This window comes from Octopus bimaculoides, chromosome 2 (assembly GCF_001194135.2).
Source record: "Octopus bimaculoides isolate UCB-OBI-ISO-001 chromosome 2, ASM119413v2, whole genome shotgun sequence".
In the NCBI taxonomy this organism is placed as follows: Eukaryota; Metazoa; Mollusca; class Cephalopoda; order Octopoda; family Octopodidae; genus Octopus; species Octopus bimaculoides.
Genome location: NC_068982.1, coordinates 5,432,571 through 5,448,586, shown reverse-complemented (window position 1 = coordinate 5,448,586; position 16,016 = coordinate 5,432,571). Strand labels below are relative to the sequence as shown.

Here is a 16,016-nt window from a genome sequence, read left to right as displayed (position 1 = left end):
ATATATATATATATATATATATATTTTATTTATAATTCATATATAGGAAGGGGAATTTCAACCATGTTTCGTGGTCTGCTACCACAACAGCTCCTTTATAGGATCCAGTTAGCTGAAGACATCATCAGGAGGAACCACATCCGGTTTCGGCCCCTACTCCTCTACCGTTTTGACGTGGCGGGGCCACCCCCTTTCGGAGGTGTCTTCAGCTCTGGTGTTGGGTGCATGTCTTCTTTCTTCTATTCCCTGGCCTCTTCGATGCAGCATCAACAAGTGTCAGCGTCCGACTGATCGTCGTGTCAAGTTCCCCTTTTTATATCTGCTGCTAGGCTCCAGCAGGCAGCCCCAGCTAGTTGTCACGTGACACTGTCTAAATTTCCCGCTGCTAGGGTCCAGTAGGCAGCACCAGCAAGTTGTCACATGACACTGTCTGAACTTTAACTGACAATGGAGGGCTCGAAGCCACTTCACTGTCAGCCTGTCTCACCTAGACTTGTTATGACTTTCAAGCCATATTCGGTCTTCCCGCTTCAGCCATATATAGAAGCTGGCTTTTTCGACCGCCTCCTGTATCCTCCTTATCAGTTTTCAATACATGACTTCACATCAGTGTGTGTGTGTGTATATATATAAAATGTACTGATCTGTGATAGAAAATTCAACAAAAACAGTACTCCATCTGGTGAGAGATAAATATTATTTGAAGATCACAATACATGTATTAAAGCGCTACTAATAGTTTCATATGTTGAGAAAACTCAGATTCCTCAGGCACAAACCACACATCCTAACGGACTAAAAAAAATTGAATTATAAAAGAAACATGAAAAAAAAATGAGCAGGCGACATACAGAAAACGCCGACAGTGAAAATATATCCTCATTTAATACACACACACACACATGCACACAGTATTTAGATTTGAGTTTCTATTAGCTACCAATAGAAGCTCAAATTTAAATAATGTGTATATTGGTTTCAAATGTTGGCTCAAGGCCAGTAATTTAGGAGGAGGAGGAGGAGGAAGTTTTAAGTTGGTTATTTTGATGCTCAGTACTCAGTGATGCTGATCAAAGCTTGGAGCACTGAATAATGCAGGGAGATATTGAGTGATTGATTGAGCAATAGACTGAGATGTTGCTTTTTTAAGATAAATTCAATTCAGTTCTATATTTAAGAGATGAGGAATTATGTACATTATTTACACGGGCATATGGCGTAGTGGTTAAGAGCGTGGGCTACTAACCCCAAGATTCCGAGTTTGATTCCAGGCAGTGACTTGAATAATAATAATAATATCAAAAAACACCTTAGGAATGAGAACCCAGGTTCAAAATTTCCCCAAGACACCTGGAGGGTATATCAGCTGAAACGTGTTAACAACAAACAAGATAAGGACAAATATCTGCCAAATGTAAATAATGTAAATTCAGTTCAGATTGACAAAAACTTATTTCAAAGATTGTCACAAAGAATATCTTACTGTTGATAAACGAAGTCTTAATTGTAAGATTAAAGACATTTTCCAAAAGTATATAAAACTTAATTGTAATAGCAAGCATCTCAGCAAAAATTTTTTGATCTGTAATGGACACAATCAATGGTAATGAATCGTCTTTCACTCACAACGACCTCCTAAAAACTTGGCATTAAATCCTACTCACATTTATCTGTTAATGGAAATGCTTAAAAGAACAGGAAAACATTCCAAACGTTGAAACAAACAATTACTCTCTGGTGACTGAAGTTTTTATTGCCTGTGGAAAATATGATTCTGTCATCTCATGAATCTTATTACTATTTCAATCGCATTAGGTTGTATCTACAAGTGAAGCCCCTACTCTATGCTTGTATCTACTATAAACTTCAGGACTTAATCATCTATTTTACAAAACTTCAAATATTCACCGAGTCCAGCTTATTGATTTCTATAGAAACCATAGCCATGTTTTATTCCTCTCAGAGTTGATCTTTTGAAGACGATGAGTCCATTAAATTTGAAATAATTGCTGGCTGAGGAAATAATTATAACTTTAGAACCCTCACGGTATTGTTAAATTGTTCGGTTGACTATGTATTTACTATTAATAGATGTACTTTCCAACTGACTCATTAGCATTTTTTTTTCTCTGTCAAATTCATGGAAATCTTCATCTCATTATTACTGACCTTTGTCTGGCTTATCAAGTGACTTTACCTCTTCGAGATCAGCATTTTACAACTGTGGAAGTAAATAATAAATTAAACTAATTTTTGTGATTAATTATTGGAGTGACAAATAGTGGTAATTTTTAATATGACACGGAAGAACTTAAGGACTTGAAAAAAGTAGCACATTACTCTGATAATGTAATGACATATGGAGATAATAAAAGGATTCATGATGAAAATATGCAAACTTTGCTCTAATGAGCTTAATCATCATCATTATCATTATCATACATCCGTTTCCATACTGGTTTGTGTTGGATGGTTTGATAGGAGCTGGCAAACCAGAGAACTGCACCAGGTTCCACAGACTCCAGTTGTCTGTTTTGGCTTGGTTTCCATAACTAGATGCCATTCTTAATGCCAACCACTTCACAGTGCATTGGGTTCTAATTAAGTGACTCAGGCAACATTGTTTTCATTACATGGCACTGACTCATACTCTGAAGAACAATAAGTTTGGTGTGATGCACTTTGGTTTAGAAGTCAGATTTTGAGAGAAGGCAAAATGCTGTTTGGTTCTTCGTGGACTGAGACGGCTACTTGCGATTTCAGTTTCTAAACATTTCAAGAAACTGGATTTGAACATTGGCTTCATTCAAAATAGCCAAGAATTAGCTGAAATTTCAGCAGCCTGTTTTGGGTATATTTTTGTGTGTGTATATGTGTATCCATATGTATATATGTGTGTATGCATATGGATACATGTGTATGCATATGTGTGTATATGTGTGTGTATGTATTTGTGTATATATGTGTGTTTATATGTGTATATATGTTTGTGTATATATATGTGTGTGTATATCTGTATGTATATATCTGTGTGTGTGTATTTGTGTGTGTGTGTGTATATATATATATATATATATATATATATATGTGTATGTATGTGTGCATATGTATATATGTGTGTATATATGTATGTATATATATGTTTGTGTGTATATATCTGTGTGTGTGTGTGTGTGTATATATATATGTATGTGTGCATATGTATATATGTGTGTATATATGTATGTATATATATGTTTGTGTGTATATATTTATATGTATTTGTGTGTATATATATATGTGTGTATATATTTATATGTATGTATGTGTATATATGTGTGTGTATATATTTATGTGTGTGTGTATATATTTATATGTATGTTTGTATATATGTGTGTGTATATACATTTATATATATGTGTATGTATGTATACACTGGCCAGGTAATCTTGTACTTCCTCTCCACCAAGACACTTCTATCTGTCTCGCTACAACCTTTTCCTCATCCAACACAAGATCACCTCCTCCAATGCCTCCTCCCCTATTAAGTTTTTGTCTTGCAAGTACTTGGCGACCCTGTCAGTGCAGGTGCCACTCAAAAGCACCCAGTCCACACGGTTGGCGTCAGGAAGGCCATCCAGCTGTAAAAATCTTGCCAAAACAATCACAGGTGCCTGGTGCAGGTTTTGGCCTGGCCGGCTCTTGTGGTACCATCCCACCCATGCTAGCATGGAACATGGACGCTAAATGATGATGATGATGATCAGGTATTTTCTGTTCTCTCTTGAATGTCTTAATGGTATTAAGAAACTGAAAGAATATTGCAGTAGCTTTATCTGTTTTGCGTCCAGCTCATAACTTTGTTACATTATCTTTTGTTTCCATCATTAGACTGTGGCCATGCTAGGGCACTCCTTTGAAGGAGTTTTAGTTGAACGAATCGACCCCGGGACTTGTGTTTTTTTTTTAAGCCAGGTATTTATTGTACCTGCCTCTCTTGCCGAGCTGCTAAGTAAACACATCAACACCTGTTATCAAGCAATGGTGGGACACACACATACATACACGTATGTGACAGGCTTCTTTCAGTTTCCGTCTACCAAATCCACTTACAAGGCATTGGTCAGCCTGAGGTTATAGTAGAATACACCTGCCCAAGGTGTTATGCAGTGGTATTGAACCCAAGACCATGTGGTTGGAATGCAAGCTTCTTAGCACACAATCATGCCTGTGCCTCTTGATGCAATTAAGGAACTAAAAGACAGTTTTGCAGCAAACTTTTTCTGTTCTGCATCTTGTTCAGAATTTTGTTATGGATGTGTCTGTAAGCAGCTAATAATGCTTCTATTCACATTATCATTTAACATCCGTTTTCCATGCTGGCATTGGACTAAAATAACCCACAGTAAAATTAGAAGTCTGTGTGTGTGTGTTGAAAGTTACATTTCCTTTTAAAATACAACGAAATCAACAGGGAACAACTTTCTCTTTTGATAGTTGACCTAAATCTTTTGTTAAAATGTCTAAACTCTTTCCTTGCTTACCACAAGTCTGAATAGAATACGACCTTTGAAAGAGAATTTTGTTGCAATGGCATTCTTTTCATACCATCCCATCTGTGACTGGCTTTGTAATACAAACTTCTGATTTTAAAAGGGTTTAAATCAAAGCCTACCATCAAATTTTCACATTAATTTATGTTCTAAACATCGGCTTAATAATGATGATGGTATTTTTACTAAATCTGTCATTATTCTCTAAATCCTCTGAAACAAAGGCAGAGTATTTCAACAGAAATTTGTTAAGGAAGGGGTTTAAGCAGAGTTTCTGAATTTTCTTGGCACCCGTACCAGTGGAGCGCTAACAGCACCATCCAAGCAGAATCACTGCCAGAGCAGCAGTCTCACTCCTGTGCTGGTGGCACGTAAAAAGCACCATTTGAGCGCGATCGTTTCCAGCTTCGCCTTGCTGGCACTTGTGCCGGTGGCATGTCAACAAAACATCGGACTGACTCCTGTGCAGGTGGCACATAAAAAAACACCATTTGAGCTTGGCTGTTGCCAGTACTGCCAGACTGGCCCTCGTGCCGGTGGCACGTAAAAAGCACCCACTACATTCTCAGAGTGGTTGGCATTAGGAAGGGCATCCAGCTGTAGAAACACTGTCAAATTAGATTGGAGTCTGGTGTAGCCATCTGGTTCACCAGTCCCCAGTCAAATCGTTCAACCCATGCTAGCATGGAAAGCGGATGTTAAACGATGATAAATAACATAATGTGAAATGATGGATAGATACATATAGCAAAGATATTTATGAGAAGATATTTTGGTTTGGATAAAGAAAGTACTTTAAATGAAACGATTCAGTTGTAATGACCTATTAAGAAAACATACAAAAGATAAAATAAAATTAAAATTAGATCAAAAGGTCACATTAGTTTGAAACACCTCTAAAATTATCGATAGCATTCTTACATTGTCAACAAAACCTTGACAGCTGCTGTTATTGGTTTAGTTGCCAAATCAATTAAATTCTGACCATTCTTGGTTTACATGTTATTCTTTTTCGTTCACCGACAGAAAAGCATCTCTGTAACCCCTTAGCATTCAGATTCCTCTCTCAAATGTAACACTTATTTATTCCCATTGTTTCAAAGTAATTGTGTCTTTTCTCGTAGCTTTTAGATTTTGGTGATGATCATCATCAACATTTAATGCCCGTTGTCCATGCTGGCATGGGTTGGACAGTTTGACCAGGGCTGATGGGCTGGAAGGCTGCACCAGACTCCAGTCTGATTTGGTATGCTTTCTATGGTTGGATGCCCTTCCTAATGCCAACCCCTCTGAGAGTGTAATGGGTGCTTTTACATGTCACCAGTATCTGCTACGACTGCGATTTTACTTGGCTTGATGGGTCCTCTTCTCAAGCATGACATAATGCCAAAGGTCTTGGTCATTGCTTCCATGGGCCCAACACTTGAAAGGAGCTTTTCATGTGCCACCAGCATCAGCCACTTTGCCTCCATGAGGTCCAATGCTCAAAAGGTGCTTTTTATGTGCCTGTTACGGGACACCAACATCACCCTTGACTACAATTTCACTTGGCTTGACAGGTCTTCTCAAGCACAGCATATCACCAAAGGTCTTGGTCACTGGACATTGCCTCTGTGAGGACCAAAGTTCAAAAATCATGCTTCACCACCTTATCCCATGTCTTCCTGTGTCTACCTCTTCCACAGGTTCCCTCCGCAGTTAGAGATTGGCAATTCTTTACACAAGCTAACCTCATCCAAATTCTATATTTTTAGAGTGACATTGTAGAGATGTATGGGGGTCAAACCTGGCTGGTTTGAACTTAACGTGGGTAGAATATTTGGGCTGGATATGACTGGTTTAAAATGCTAAACAGTTAAGCTACTTTTCCTGTGTCTCTCCACATTTATTTTGTGTGGTACTCACAAGCTTTGCTCTCAGTCACTGTGGCACTCACTTTGAAAGCACTAAACTTTTAGAATTTCCCCACCACAACCGCCTAACAATTACAGCTAGTCATAGTCATGCTGTCCATAATTCTGGTATTGGACTCTTCCACTTGAACTGTACAAGTGGCGCCTTCGATTTGACCGTTAAGCATTCAGATTCCTCTGTCAATTGCAATACTTATTTATTTCAATTAATCATGCATTATCTCATGGTTTTGAAATTTTGATGTGATTGCTTATTTTTAGAATGACATTGTAGGGTAGGTGTAAGTGGTTGGATCTGGCCAGTTTGACCATAAATCACGCAGAATATTTGGGCTGGATATGACCAGTTTAACTGCTGAAGGGTTAAAGGTTTTCTCAGCTGTGACATAAGACAAAACTATGGAAAACTGCTTTCAATCAGTTTTCCTGTTTGTTCTTTGGCAAAAAGCTTCTCTAAAAAGTCTCTTCTGCAAATTATCCATTTAATTCCTCCTGCTCACCATGGAAATTTGTAATATCTTCACTGGTTTTCCTGGCTGTTCTTTCAATGTGTATGGTCTTATTCATTCACTGAGTTTTGCTGAGATGCAATGAAATTTTCTCCAGTAATCTGTAATGCCATCTTCAGCCTCCTCTTTTGTTATTCCAAGCCATTCTATTTCATCAAAGTAACCAGACTTAGTAAAAATAAATTGAATCTACAATTCTCATCTCATTTCATATGTCTTTGAAACCGAATACTAAATCTGTCAGAGACCGCAGTAAAATTATTGTTAAACACAAGTTTGATTCATCTCTGGCATAATTGAATATATAGTAACTTCTCAAGTGTGAAAATCGTTGTAAACCATAATCCCAAGAAGTCCTCTTCCAATCTTCAATGTATTCTACACTTTGGTAGTCGTTACCTTATAATGTCATTTTGTCTATACTTTGTAATAGCATTCTTCTCCACTGGCTAGGTAAACTTGTATCTCCTTTACAGCAGCACACCCGTGTCTGTCCTCTTTCTTGTTAACACAATTTCCCTTTCTTTCTCCCCCCCCTCTCTCCCCCTCTCCCTCTCTCTCTGACTGAGTAACCATGTACTTCCTCTACAGCAAGACATCTATTTCTGTCTGTCTTTCACACTCTAACCTTTCATCATCTGGCACAAGATCACCTTCTCCAATGCCCCCTCCCCTACCAAAGATTCCTTGTCTAACAAGTTCCTTGGTGACCCTTCCAATGCAGGTGCCACTTAAAAAGCATCCAGTCCACCCTGTAAAGTGGTTGGCATCTGGAAGGGCATCCAGCTGTAAAAACCATGCCAAAACTGACCTCACCTGTGCTGGTGCCATGTAAAAAGCACTCAGCCCATTCTGCGGAGAGGTTGGTGTTACGGAGGGCACTCGGCCATAAAACCTGTGCCAAAATAGACACAGAAGTTTGGTGCAGGAGGCTTCTGTCTGGCCAGCTCCTATCAAACCATCCAACCCATGCCAGCATGGAAGGAGGACGTTAAACAATGATAATTTTAAGCTGTTCTAGGCCAGTATACACGAACACAAATTTCTTATGACCCCATGCAACCCTATTATCCATAATTAACATAACTGGTCAGGTGTGGTGTGAGGGCATGCGCCTTTGTAGCATGTTATTGCATTCACTGTTTGTTGGTATATTCCTGGGTCCTCCTGGGCAGCTTGTGGAGCAGAGTTCCAGTCAGTCCCCATCTCCACAAGATACCTCCTCATCCGACATCACCATGTGGCATGTGGTCACCCAACAAATCGAGCAACGTGGCCAAACAATATGAGCTGGCTCTCCCAAATCATACAAGTAACAAGACACATCTCAGTTTCTAAGTAAATTCAGTTGATTATAAAATCCAACCAATGGTAATCCATAATCCTGCCAAGTGTTCTGGCACCAAGGGACTTCATAACAATATAGAACAATTAGTTGTACAATAGTGAATACCAGTTGGAATTTTTATTGAATGTATGTTATAAATAAATGTTTAACTGAATTCCTTTTCTTTTTTTTTTTTTTAGGGGGATCAATACACAGAAATTATTCAGGAAGGGGTTGAAAATACTTGTCTCAGCAATCTTTATGAGGTATTATTGCTTTTATCTTTAATCTTTTGGTTCAATCATTAAACTGCAACCATGCCTTGAAGAATTTTAGTCAAACAAATCAACCCCAGTGCTTGTTTTTTTGTTTTTTTTAAAGTCTGGTACATAAGTCTCTTTTCCATACTGCTCGGATACATAGATGTAAACAAACCAACACCAGTTGTCAAGTCGTGGTAGGGGACAAATACAAACGCACTCACACATACACACACATATATGATCAGCTTCTTTCAGTTTCTGTCACAAGGCTTTGATTGACTTGAATCTATAGTAGAAGACACTTGCCCAAGGTGCCACCCATGTGGTTAGGAAGCAAACTTCTTACCACATACCATGCTTGCACTTATGTGTATATATATTTATATTTAACAAAATATCATATGGTTATTGCACTTAGCAATGTTTTACAGTTCTATATTTAAGAGATGAGGAATTATGTACATTATTTACATTTGACGGATATTTGTCCTCATCTTGTTTGTTGTTAACACAATGTGTCGGCTGATATACCCTCCTGCCTTCATCATGGGGATATGGCGTAGTGGTTAAGAGTGCAGGCTACTAACCCCAAGTTTCTGAGTTCGATTCCAGGCAGTGACCTGAATAATGATAATAGTAATAATAATAACATCGAAAAGTACCTTAGGAATGAGAATTCAGGTTTGAAATTTCCCCAAGACACCTGATGAAGGCTGGAGGGTATATCAGCCGAAACGTCGTGTTAACAACAAACAAGATGAGGACAAATATCCGTCGAATGTAAATAATGTAAATAATATAGCAATGTTTTATATGGAACTAAGCAGCGTTTAATCTCAAGTAGATTAGTGATGTATGTGATATTAGTCATGGCTCTAATTACTTGCAAGTGGTACTTTCAGAAGATCTGCTACTTATTTCTTGGCAGCTACGAACAGTGTAGAATTGTTTGACCTGCCAGTTAGTAGTTCATTACTCCATTGACGATTGTTTCATCTTTTTGTCCAGTTCATTGAACAGGAATTATATTGCAGTAAAGATTATTTGCCAACATAACATGGCAGTCCTGGTTCAGGACAAATGTTGCTGTAATTTATTCTAATTTATAGATCAGGGAATTTGGCAGCGCCACCTCTAGCCAAACAATTATTCTGTGCTGATGAAGGGAAATAACTCGGAAATCACGATACACAGATATTGTTTTGAGCTGAGTGGGGGTGCTACATTCCCTTGTTCGAAAATATAAGGACACAGATCGTGTTGTATAGCCAGTTGGAAACAATGTCTCCTGTGACTAAATTACAGCAACATTCATCCTAAACCAGGACTGCCATGTTATGTTGGCAAACAATCTTTACTCCAAAATACTGTTGCTGAATATCTCTCATTGTGAGATTTAGAAATAGCAATTTTCTAAGGAATTATATTGTGATAATATTTCAGTAAATTATTTTTATCCGTTCAGTGTTAGGGGTGTGGGAATTACTTACAACGAAGGTGTTTAGAACTAAGAAAATAGAATTTTTGACTAAATGTTTTCATAATATTTAATTTCAATAACTGATTAAATCTGCTCAGAAGAAACAATTAAATGCCATAAAAGATTCGAAATTTTCTTTATTTTCTTTCTTTTATTTTCAATTTCAAGAGTTTAGATTATGACCCGGTTGAAAACAGCATTTATGAAAAGGAACTGATTGACAGAACAAAATGGGTAAGTTACTTCTGGAAGTGAATCCTCTTTTCAGCTTCTGGCTAATCTGGTTTCAAATCTCACTTCTTCACAGCACTCCTCGTTTTCCAAGACAGATCTATCAACACTACTTATGCCAACAAAACTGCTGCAGAGTAAAGATTGTTTACCAACATAGCATGGCAGTCCTGGTTTAGGATGAATGTTGCTGTAATTTAACCCCAGGAGACATGGTCTCCAGCTGGCTATACGACACGATCTGTGTCCTTATATTTTCAAACAAGAAAATATAGCACCCCCTTGTTCGAAAATATAAGGACACAGCTCATGTCATATAGCCAGCTGGAGACCATGTCTCCTGGGGCTAAATTACAACAACATTCGTCCTAAACCAGGACTGCCATGTTATGTTGGCAAACAACCTTTACTCCAAAGTACTCTCGCTGAATATCTCTTGTTGTGAGATTTACAAATAACTTGTCACCTTTATAAATGTTAGTAATTATAATCAGCAATTATAATCAATCTGTTTCTTTTAACCCTTTCGTTACCAACCCAGCTGAAACCAGTTCTGGCTCTGAGTACAAATGTCTTGTTTTCATAAGTTTTAAATTAAAATCTTCCACCAAACCTTAGTCACAATTTATGTTCCTAACACTAGTTTAATGATAACAAAGTTATTTAACTGAATTCTTTGTTATATCTGAAATGATTGATAGAAACACTGAGTATCTCCAAATACAGTAACGAAAGGATTAAATATTCTCTGTACTGTGTTGTCTTTCTATTTTATTTGTTTCATTGTTGTTGTTGTTTTCTTTTTTACAGAAAAACATTTACATTGGTATGGTGCGATGGTTTGTAATGTTTTCAATTGGAGTCCTTACGGGGCTCATAGCTTGTCTCATAGATTATGGAGTGACAACGGTAGCAGGCTTCAAATTCTATCAGATCAAACATTGTATCCTTTTTCAATTGCAATTGCCATAATGTTTTTATTCTTTTCCTTCTCTTACGGATTTCAGTCATTGAAATGTGGCCATACTGGGGCAGAGCCTTCCAGCACTTTTTCCAGTCTCCAGTCTGTTACTTATCTTAACAGGTCGATGCTAGTGTTGCCTGGCTGGCTCCCTGTGCTGGTGGCACGTAAAAAGCAGCATCCGAACATGGTCGATGCCAGTATCCCCTGACTGGCCCCCGTTCTGGTGGCACATAAAAAGCACCATCCAAAAGTGGTCAATGTCAGTGCCTCCTGACTGGCTCCCATGCCAGTGGCACGTAAAAGCACTCACTACACTCTCTGAGTGGTTGGCGGTAGGAAGGGCATCCAGCTGTAGAAACTCTGCCAGATCAGATTGGAGCCTGGTGCAGCCTTCTGGCTCACCAGTCCTCAGTCAAACCTTCCAACCCATGCCAGCACAGAAAGCGGATGTTAAATGACATCTTGACTCCACTGCTATGACTGCCTGTGATTTTTTTTTATCATTTATCTTTCTTTGTCATTAGACTGTGGCCATGCTGGGGCACTGCCTTAAATGCTTCACTTGAATGAACGGACCCAAGTACTTGATTTTCTATTGGTCCCCTTTGCTGAATGGGGATGTAAACACACCAACATTAGTTGTCAAGCAGTGGTGAAGTCAAACACACACACACACACACACACAAGCTTCTTTCAGTTTCCATCTCCCAAATCCTTTCACAAAGTTCCATGCAATGGGATTGAACCTAGAACCATGTAACTGGGAAGCAAGCTTCTTTCCACACAGCCATGCCTGTGCCTGTTCAAAGAATTTTTATTCTTTCTTTTAACTGTCTTGAATTAAAATTACCAAAACCACCGACATCAGAAGCAGCCGTAAACCATTGAGCATATATAAGGTAAAGTGTTTCAGTCAAGCCCGTCCTACAGTATTTCCGTTACATTCTCCACTACAGTAAAATATGATTTGAAGGCAATTTGGCTGCTGTTTCCAACATGTCAGGCTACCATGTAAAGCAGTGGTTCTCAACCATATTTTGATTACTGTTTTTGTTTTTGATTACTGTTTTTTTTTTTTTTTTTTTTCTGGTAGACCCCCATTTTCGTTTGATGTTTAGAAACTCACTTCATAAACACTTCTCTCAAAATTCTTATTTTGTTTTTCACATGTTCTCTTGTGCAGGTCTGCAAAAGCCACTCTCTCCAAGAGACTCTGGGTTTCAATGACCGGAAACGTGTTTAACTACATAAAAAATTAAAGAAAGAAACCAAGTCGCTTTTTGCACTACATCAAAGCAAAATGAACCCCCAAAATACTAACTTGGACACCCAAAACTCTTCTATGGACTACCAGGGTGTCATATAAACCCCAGTTTAGAACCACGGATGTAGAGACTTCCTCTTTCATGCTAAATATAATGTTTATTTACATTATTTACATTTAACGGATATTTGTCCTCATCATCATCATCGTTTAACGTCCGCTTTCCATGCTAGTATGGGTTGGATGATTTGACTAAGGACTGGTGAACCGGATGGCTGCACCAGGCTCCAATCTGATCTGGCAGAGTTTCTACAGCTGGATGCCCTTCCTAACACCAACCACTCCAAGAGTGTAGTGAGTGCTTTTACGTGCCACCGGCACGAGGGCCAGTCAGTTGGTACTGGCAATGGCCACGCTCAAAATGGTGTTCTTTTACATGCCACTTGCACAGGAGCCAATCCAGCGGCACTGACAACGACTTCACTCGAATGTTTTCTAATGTGCGACCGGCACAAGTGCTAGTAAGGCGATGTTTGGTAACGATCACGCTCAAATGGTGCTATTTACGTGCCACTGATATGGAAGCCAGACAGCTGCTCTGGCAATGATCATGCTCAGATGGTGCTGTTAGTGCTCCACTGGCACAGGTGACAGTCATCGAATATGGTTCTGTTGTTAACACAGTGTTTCAGCTGATATACCCTCCAGCCTTCATCAGGTATTTTGGGAAAGTTTCGAGCCTGGGTTCTCATTCCTAAGGTATTTTTCGATATTATTATTATTATTATTATTATTATTCAGGTCACTGCCTGGAATCGAACTTGGAATCTTGGGGTTAGTAGCCCGGGCTCTTAACCACAATGCCATATGCCCGTCAAATAATTCCTCATCTCTTAAATATAGAACTGTATAATGTTTATTGTTTACCTTTTCTTCTGTGTCACCTTAACTCACAAAACAGATTTTAATATGTGCAACAGACAGAACTGCCTGGGGATTACATTTTTAATTTGGATTGCATTCAATGCAGGCTTCAGTGCTCTGGGATCCATAGCAACAGTCATTTTTGCTGTAAGTCTATTCTTGCATTATTCCTAATTTATATTGCTTTTGTATGTAGGTTGTATGATGAGGAAGCAGAAAATTCTTAGTGGACGGATGCTCATCATCACCACTCTCGTCATTGCATTTTACATCTCTTTCCGTTCTGACATGGGTCGATCAAGACTTCTTCAGGCAATGTTCTTCAGATAAAGGCCCCTTCTTGCTACCAACCAATGCAGGTTTTGCAAGTAAGTATTTTTGTTCCACTGGTGCCATGTAAAAAAAAGCACCCATGCTGGAGCCACATAATAGGCAGCCATGCTGGAGCCACAAAATAGGTACCCATGCTGCCATTGCAAAAAACAACGGTGACAGTGCCACGTCAAGAACTGGTGATGGTGCCACATAAAAGAAGAACTGGTGACGGTGCCGCATAAAAGAACTGGCGATGGTGCCGCATAAAAGAAGAACTGGTGACAGTGCCGCATAAAAGAACTGGTGATGGTGCCGCGTAAAAGACCTGGTGACGGTGCCATGTAAAAGAACTGGTGACAGTGCCGTGTAAGTGAAGAACTGGTGACAGTGCCGCTGTCACATAAAAAACACCCCTGTTTGTGCCATGTAATTCTTTTTAAGTGTGGTACTTATTCTGTCAATCTCTTATGCTGAACCACTGAGTTACAGGGACAGAAACATACACACATGATAGACTTCTTTCAGTTTCTGTCTACGAAATCCACTCCCAAGGCTTTGGTTGGCTTGAGGCTATAGTAGAAGATACTTGCCCAAGGTTCCACACAGTGGGACTGAACCCAGAACCATGTGGTTGGGAAGCAAATATATTATAATCATCATCATCATTATCCTAATCATTATTTAATGACCATTTTCCATGCTGGCATGGGTCAGACTGTTCAACAGGAATTGGCAAACCAAAGAGCTGCACCAGGCCTCCATTTGTTTCTATTGGCATGGCGTCTACTTTTGGCTGCCCTTCCTAATGCATGTGTTTGTGTTTGTGTGTGCATGTGTTTGTGTTTGCATGTGCACGTGTGTGTGTGTGTATATATATATATATATATATATATACATACTAAAAATATCCGCCTATGGATATAATAATAGATTACTTTATTTTTCTGTCTCCGATGAAGGGAAGTACTGGATCTTCCCAGAAACAGCTGTAAGATTCTATCCATAAAATTCTTCAACCTTACCTTTGCTCTCTTTATCTTTTTGTTTTTATATATTTACATATACACACATATATATATATAATCTCATCGGCATCATTTAGCATCTGTTTTCCATGCTGGCATGGGTTAGATAGTTTGACAGGAACTGGCAAACCAGAAGACTGCCCCAGGTTCCATTTTTGTGTTTTGGTATAGTTTTTACACCTGGCTTTCTCTTTCTCCTTCCTAATGCCAACCATTTTACAGAGTGAACCGAGAGCTTTTTATGTGGCACCAGCCCCAGTGGGGTTTGTTTGGACATGATTCTTGTATGGCTGGATGCCCTTCCTTATTGCCAACCACTTTACAGTATGGACTAGGAAGCTTTTTTGTGGCACCAGCACCAGTGGGGTCACTGAGTGACTCTCAAAACAAAGATCCTTTGAGAAGTGGGGTGTGTATTGGAGACGGTGGCCTTGTGCCCGGTGATGAGAGGTTAGGGTGTAACAGAGGGACAGAAATGGGTGTCTTTCTGTTAGAGGTGATACATGGTTACCCCAGATGGAAGAGAGAGAGAAGGGGTGGCAGTGGAAGTGAGCAAAGGTGAAAGAGAGTGAGAAAAAGAGAGATGGTGGCGATGCAGCAGGGCATACCCTCAAAGTATGAGGATGAGAATATAAATGGGATGGTATGGTTCGATCTGGTTGTCCCCAAAAAAGTCTAAGCTAAGAGCATTAGACCCCTTTGTAAGAAAGCTAGGAAATGTGTACACCAATAAAGACAAAAAAACAAACAAACAAAAAAAACGAAGAACATGGTATTGCCAAGGGTGCATTAGTAAAGAAATAGGAAATTCACAGGAATGCAAAGAAGGGGTGAGGAATGCAATAACTGGTGAAACCTGGGTATATAGAGGAGAGTGGCGGGCAACAGGATAGCAATGATTCAGTGGGAAGGGTATTAAGAATAGGGTTGGGCTGCAGGAGTGGGAAGGGAGAGAAAAGCATAAAAAACATGAAAAACAAGAAATGTGAGGAATAGAGAAGAGATAGACATACATACACACATATTACAGATAATTGTCACATATTATATTACAGATATATATATATATATATATATATACACACACACACATGCACACAACAGGCGTGGCTATGTGGTAAGAAGCTTGCTTACTAGCCACATAGTTCCGGATTCAGTCCCATTGCGTGGCACCTTGGGAAAGTGTCCTCTACTATAGCCTCGGCCCAACCAAAGCCTCGCGGGTGGGTTTGGCAGATCGAAACTGAAAGAAGTCTGTTGTATGTGTAT

The 16,016-nt window shown here is 39.2% G+C and overlaps 1 protein-coding gene across 3 annotated transcripts in view; it reads left to right on the top strand.

Annotated features, from left to right (window-relative positions):
• Positions 1-16,016, top strand: part of LOC106868896 (H(+)/Cl(-) exchange transporter 7) — an 88,991-nt gene that overhangs the window by 10,742 nt on the left and 62,233 nt on the right. For all 3 annotated transcript variants that reach the window (XM_052975410.1, XM_052975414.1, XM_014914358.2), the window contains 4 exons: positions 8,482-8,547; positions 10,193-10,258; positions 11,066-11,198; positions 13,445-13,554. In XM_052975410.1, coding sequence (XP_052831370.1) covers positions 8,482-8,547; positions 10,193-10,258; positions 11,066-11,198; positions 13,445-13,554 — 375 coding nt within the window. The remainder of the gene's footprint in view (positions 1-8,481; positions 8,548-10,192; positions 10,259-11,065; positions 11,199-13,444; positions 13,555-16,016) is intronic.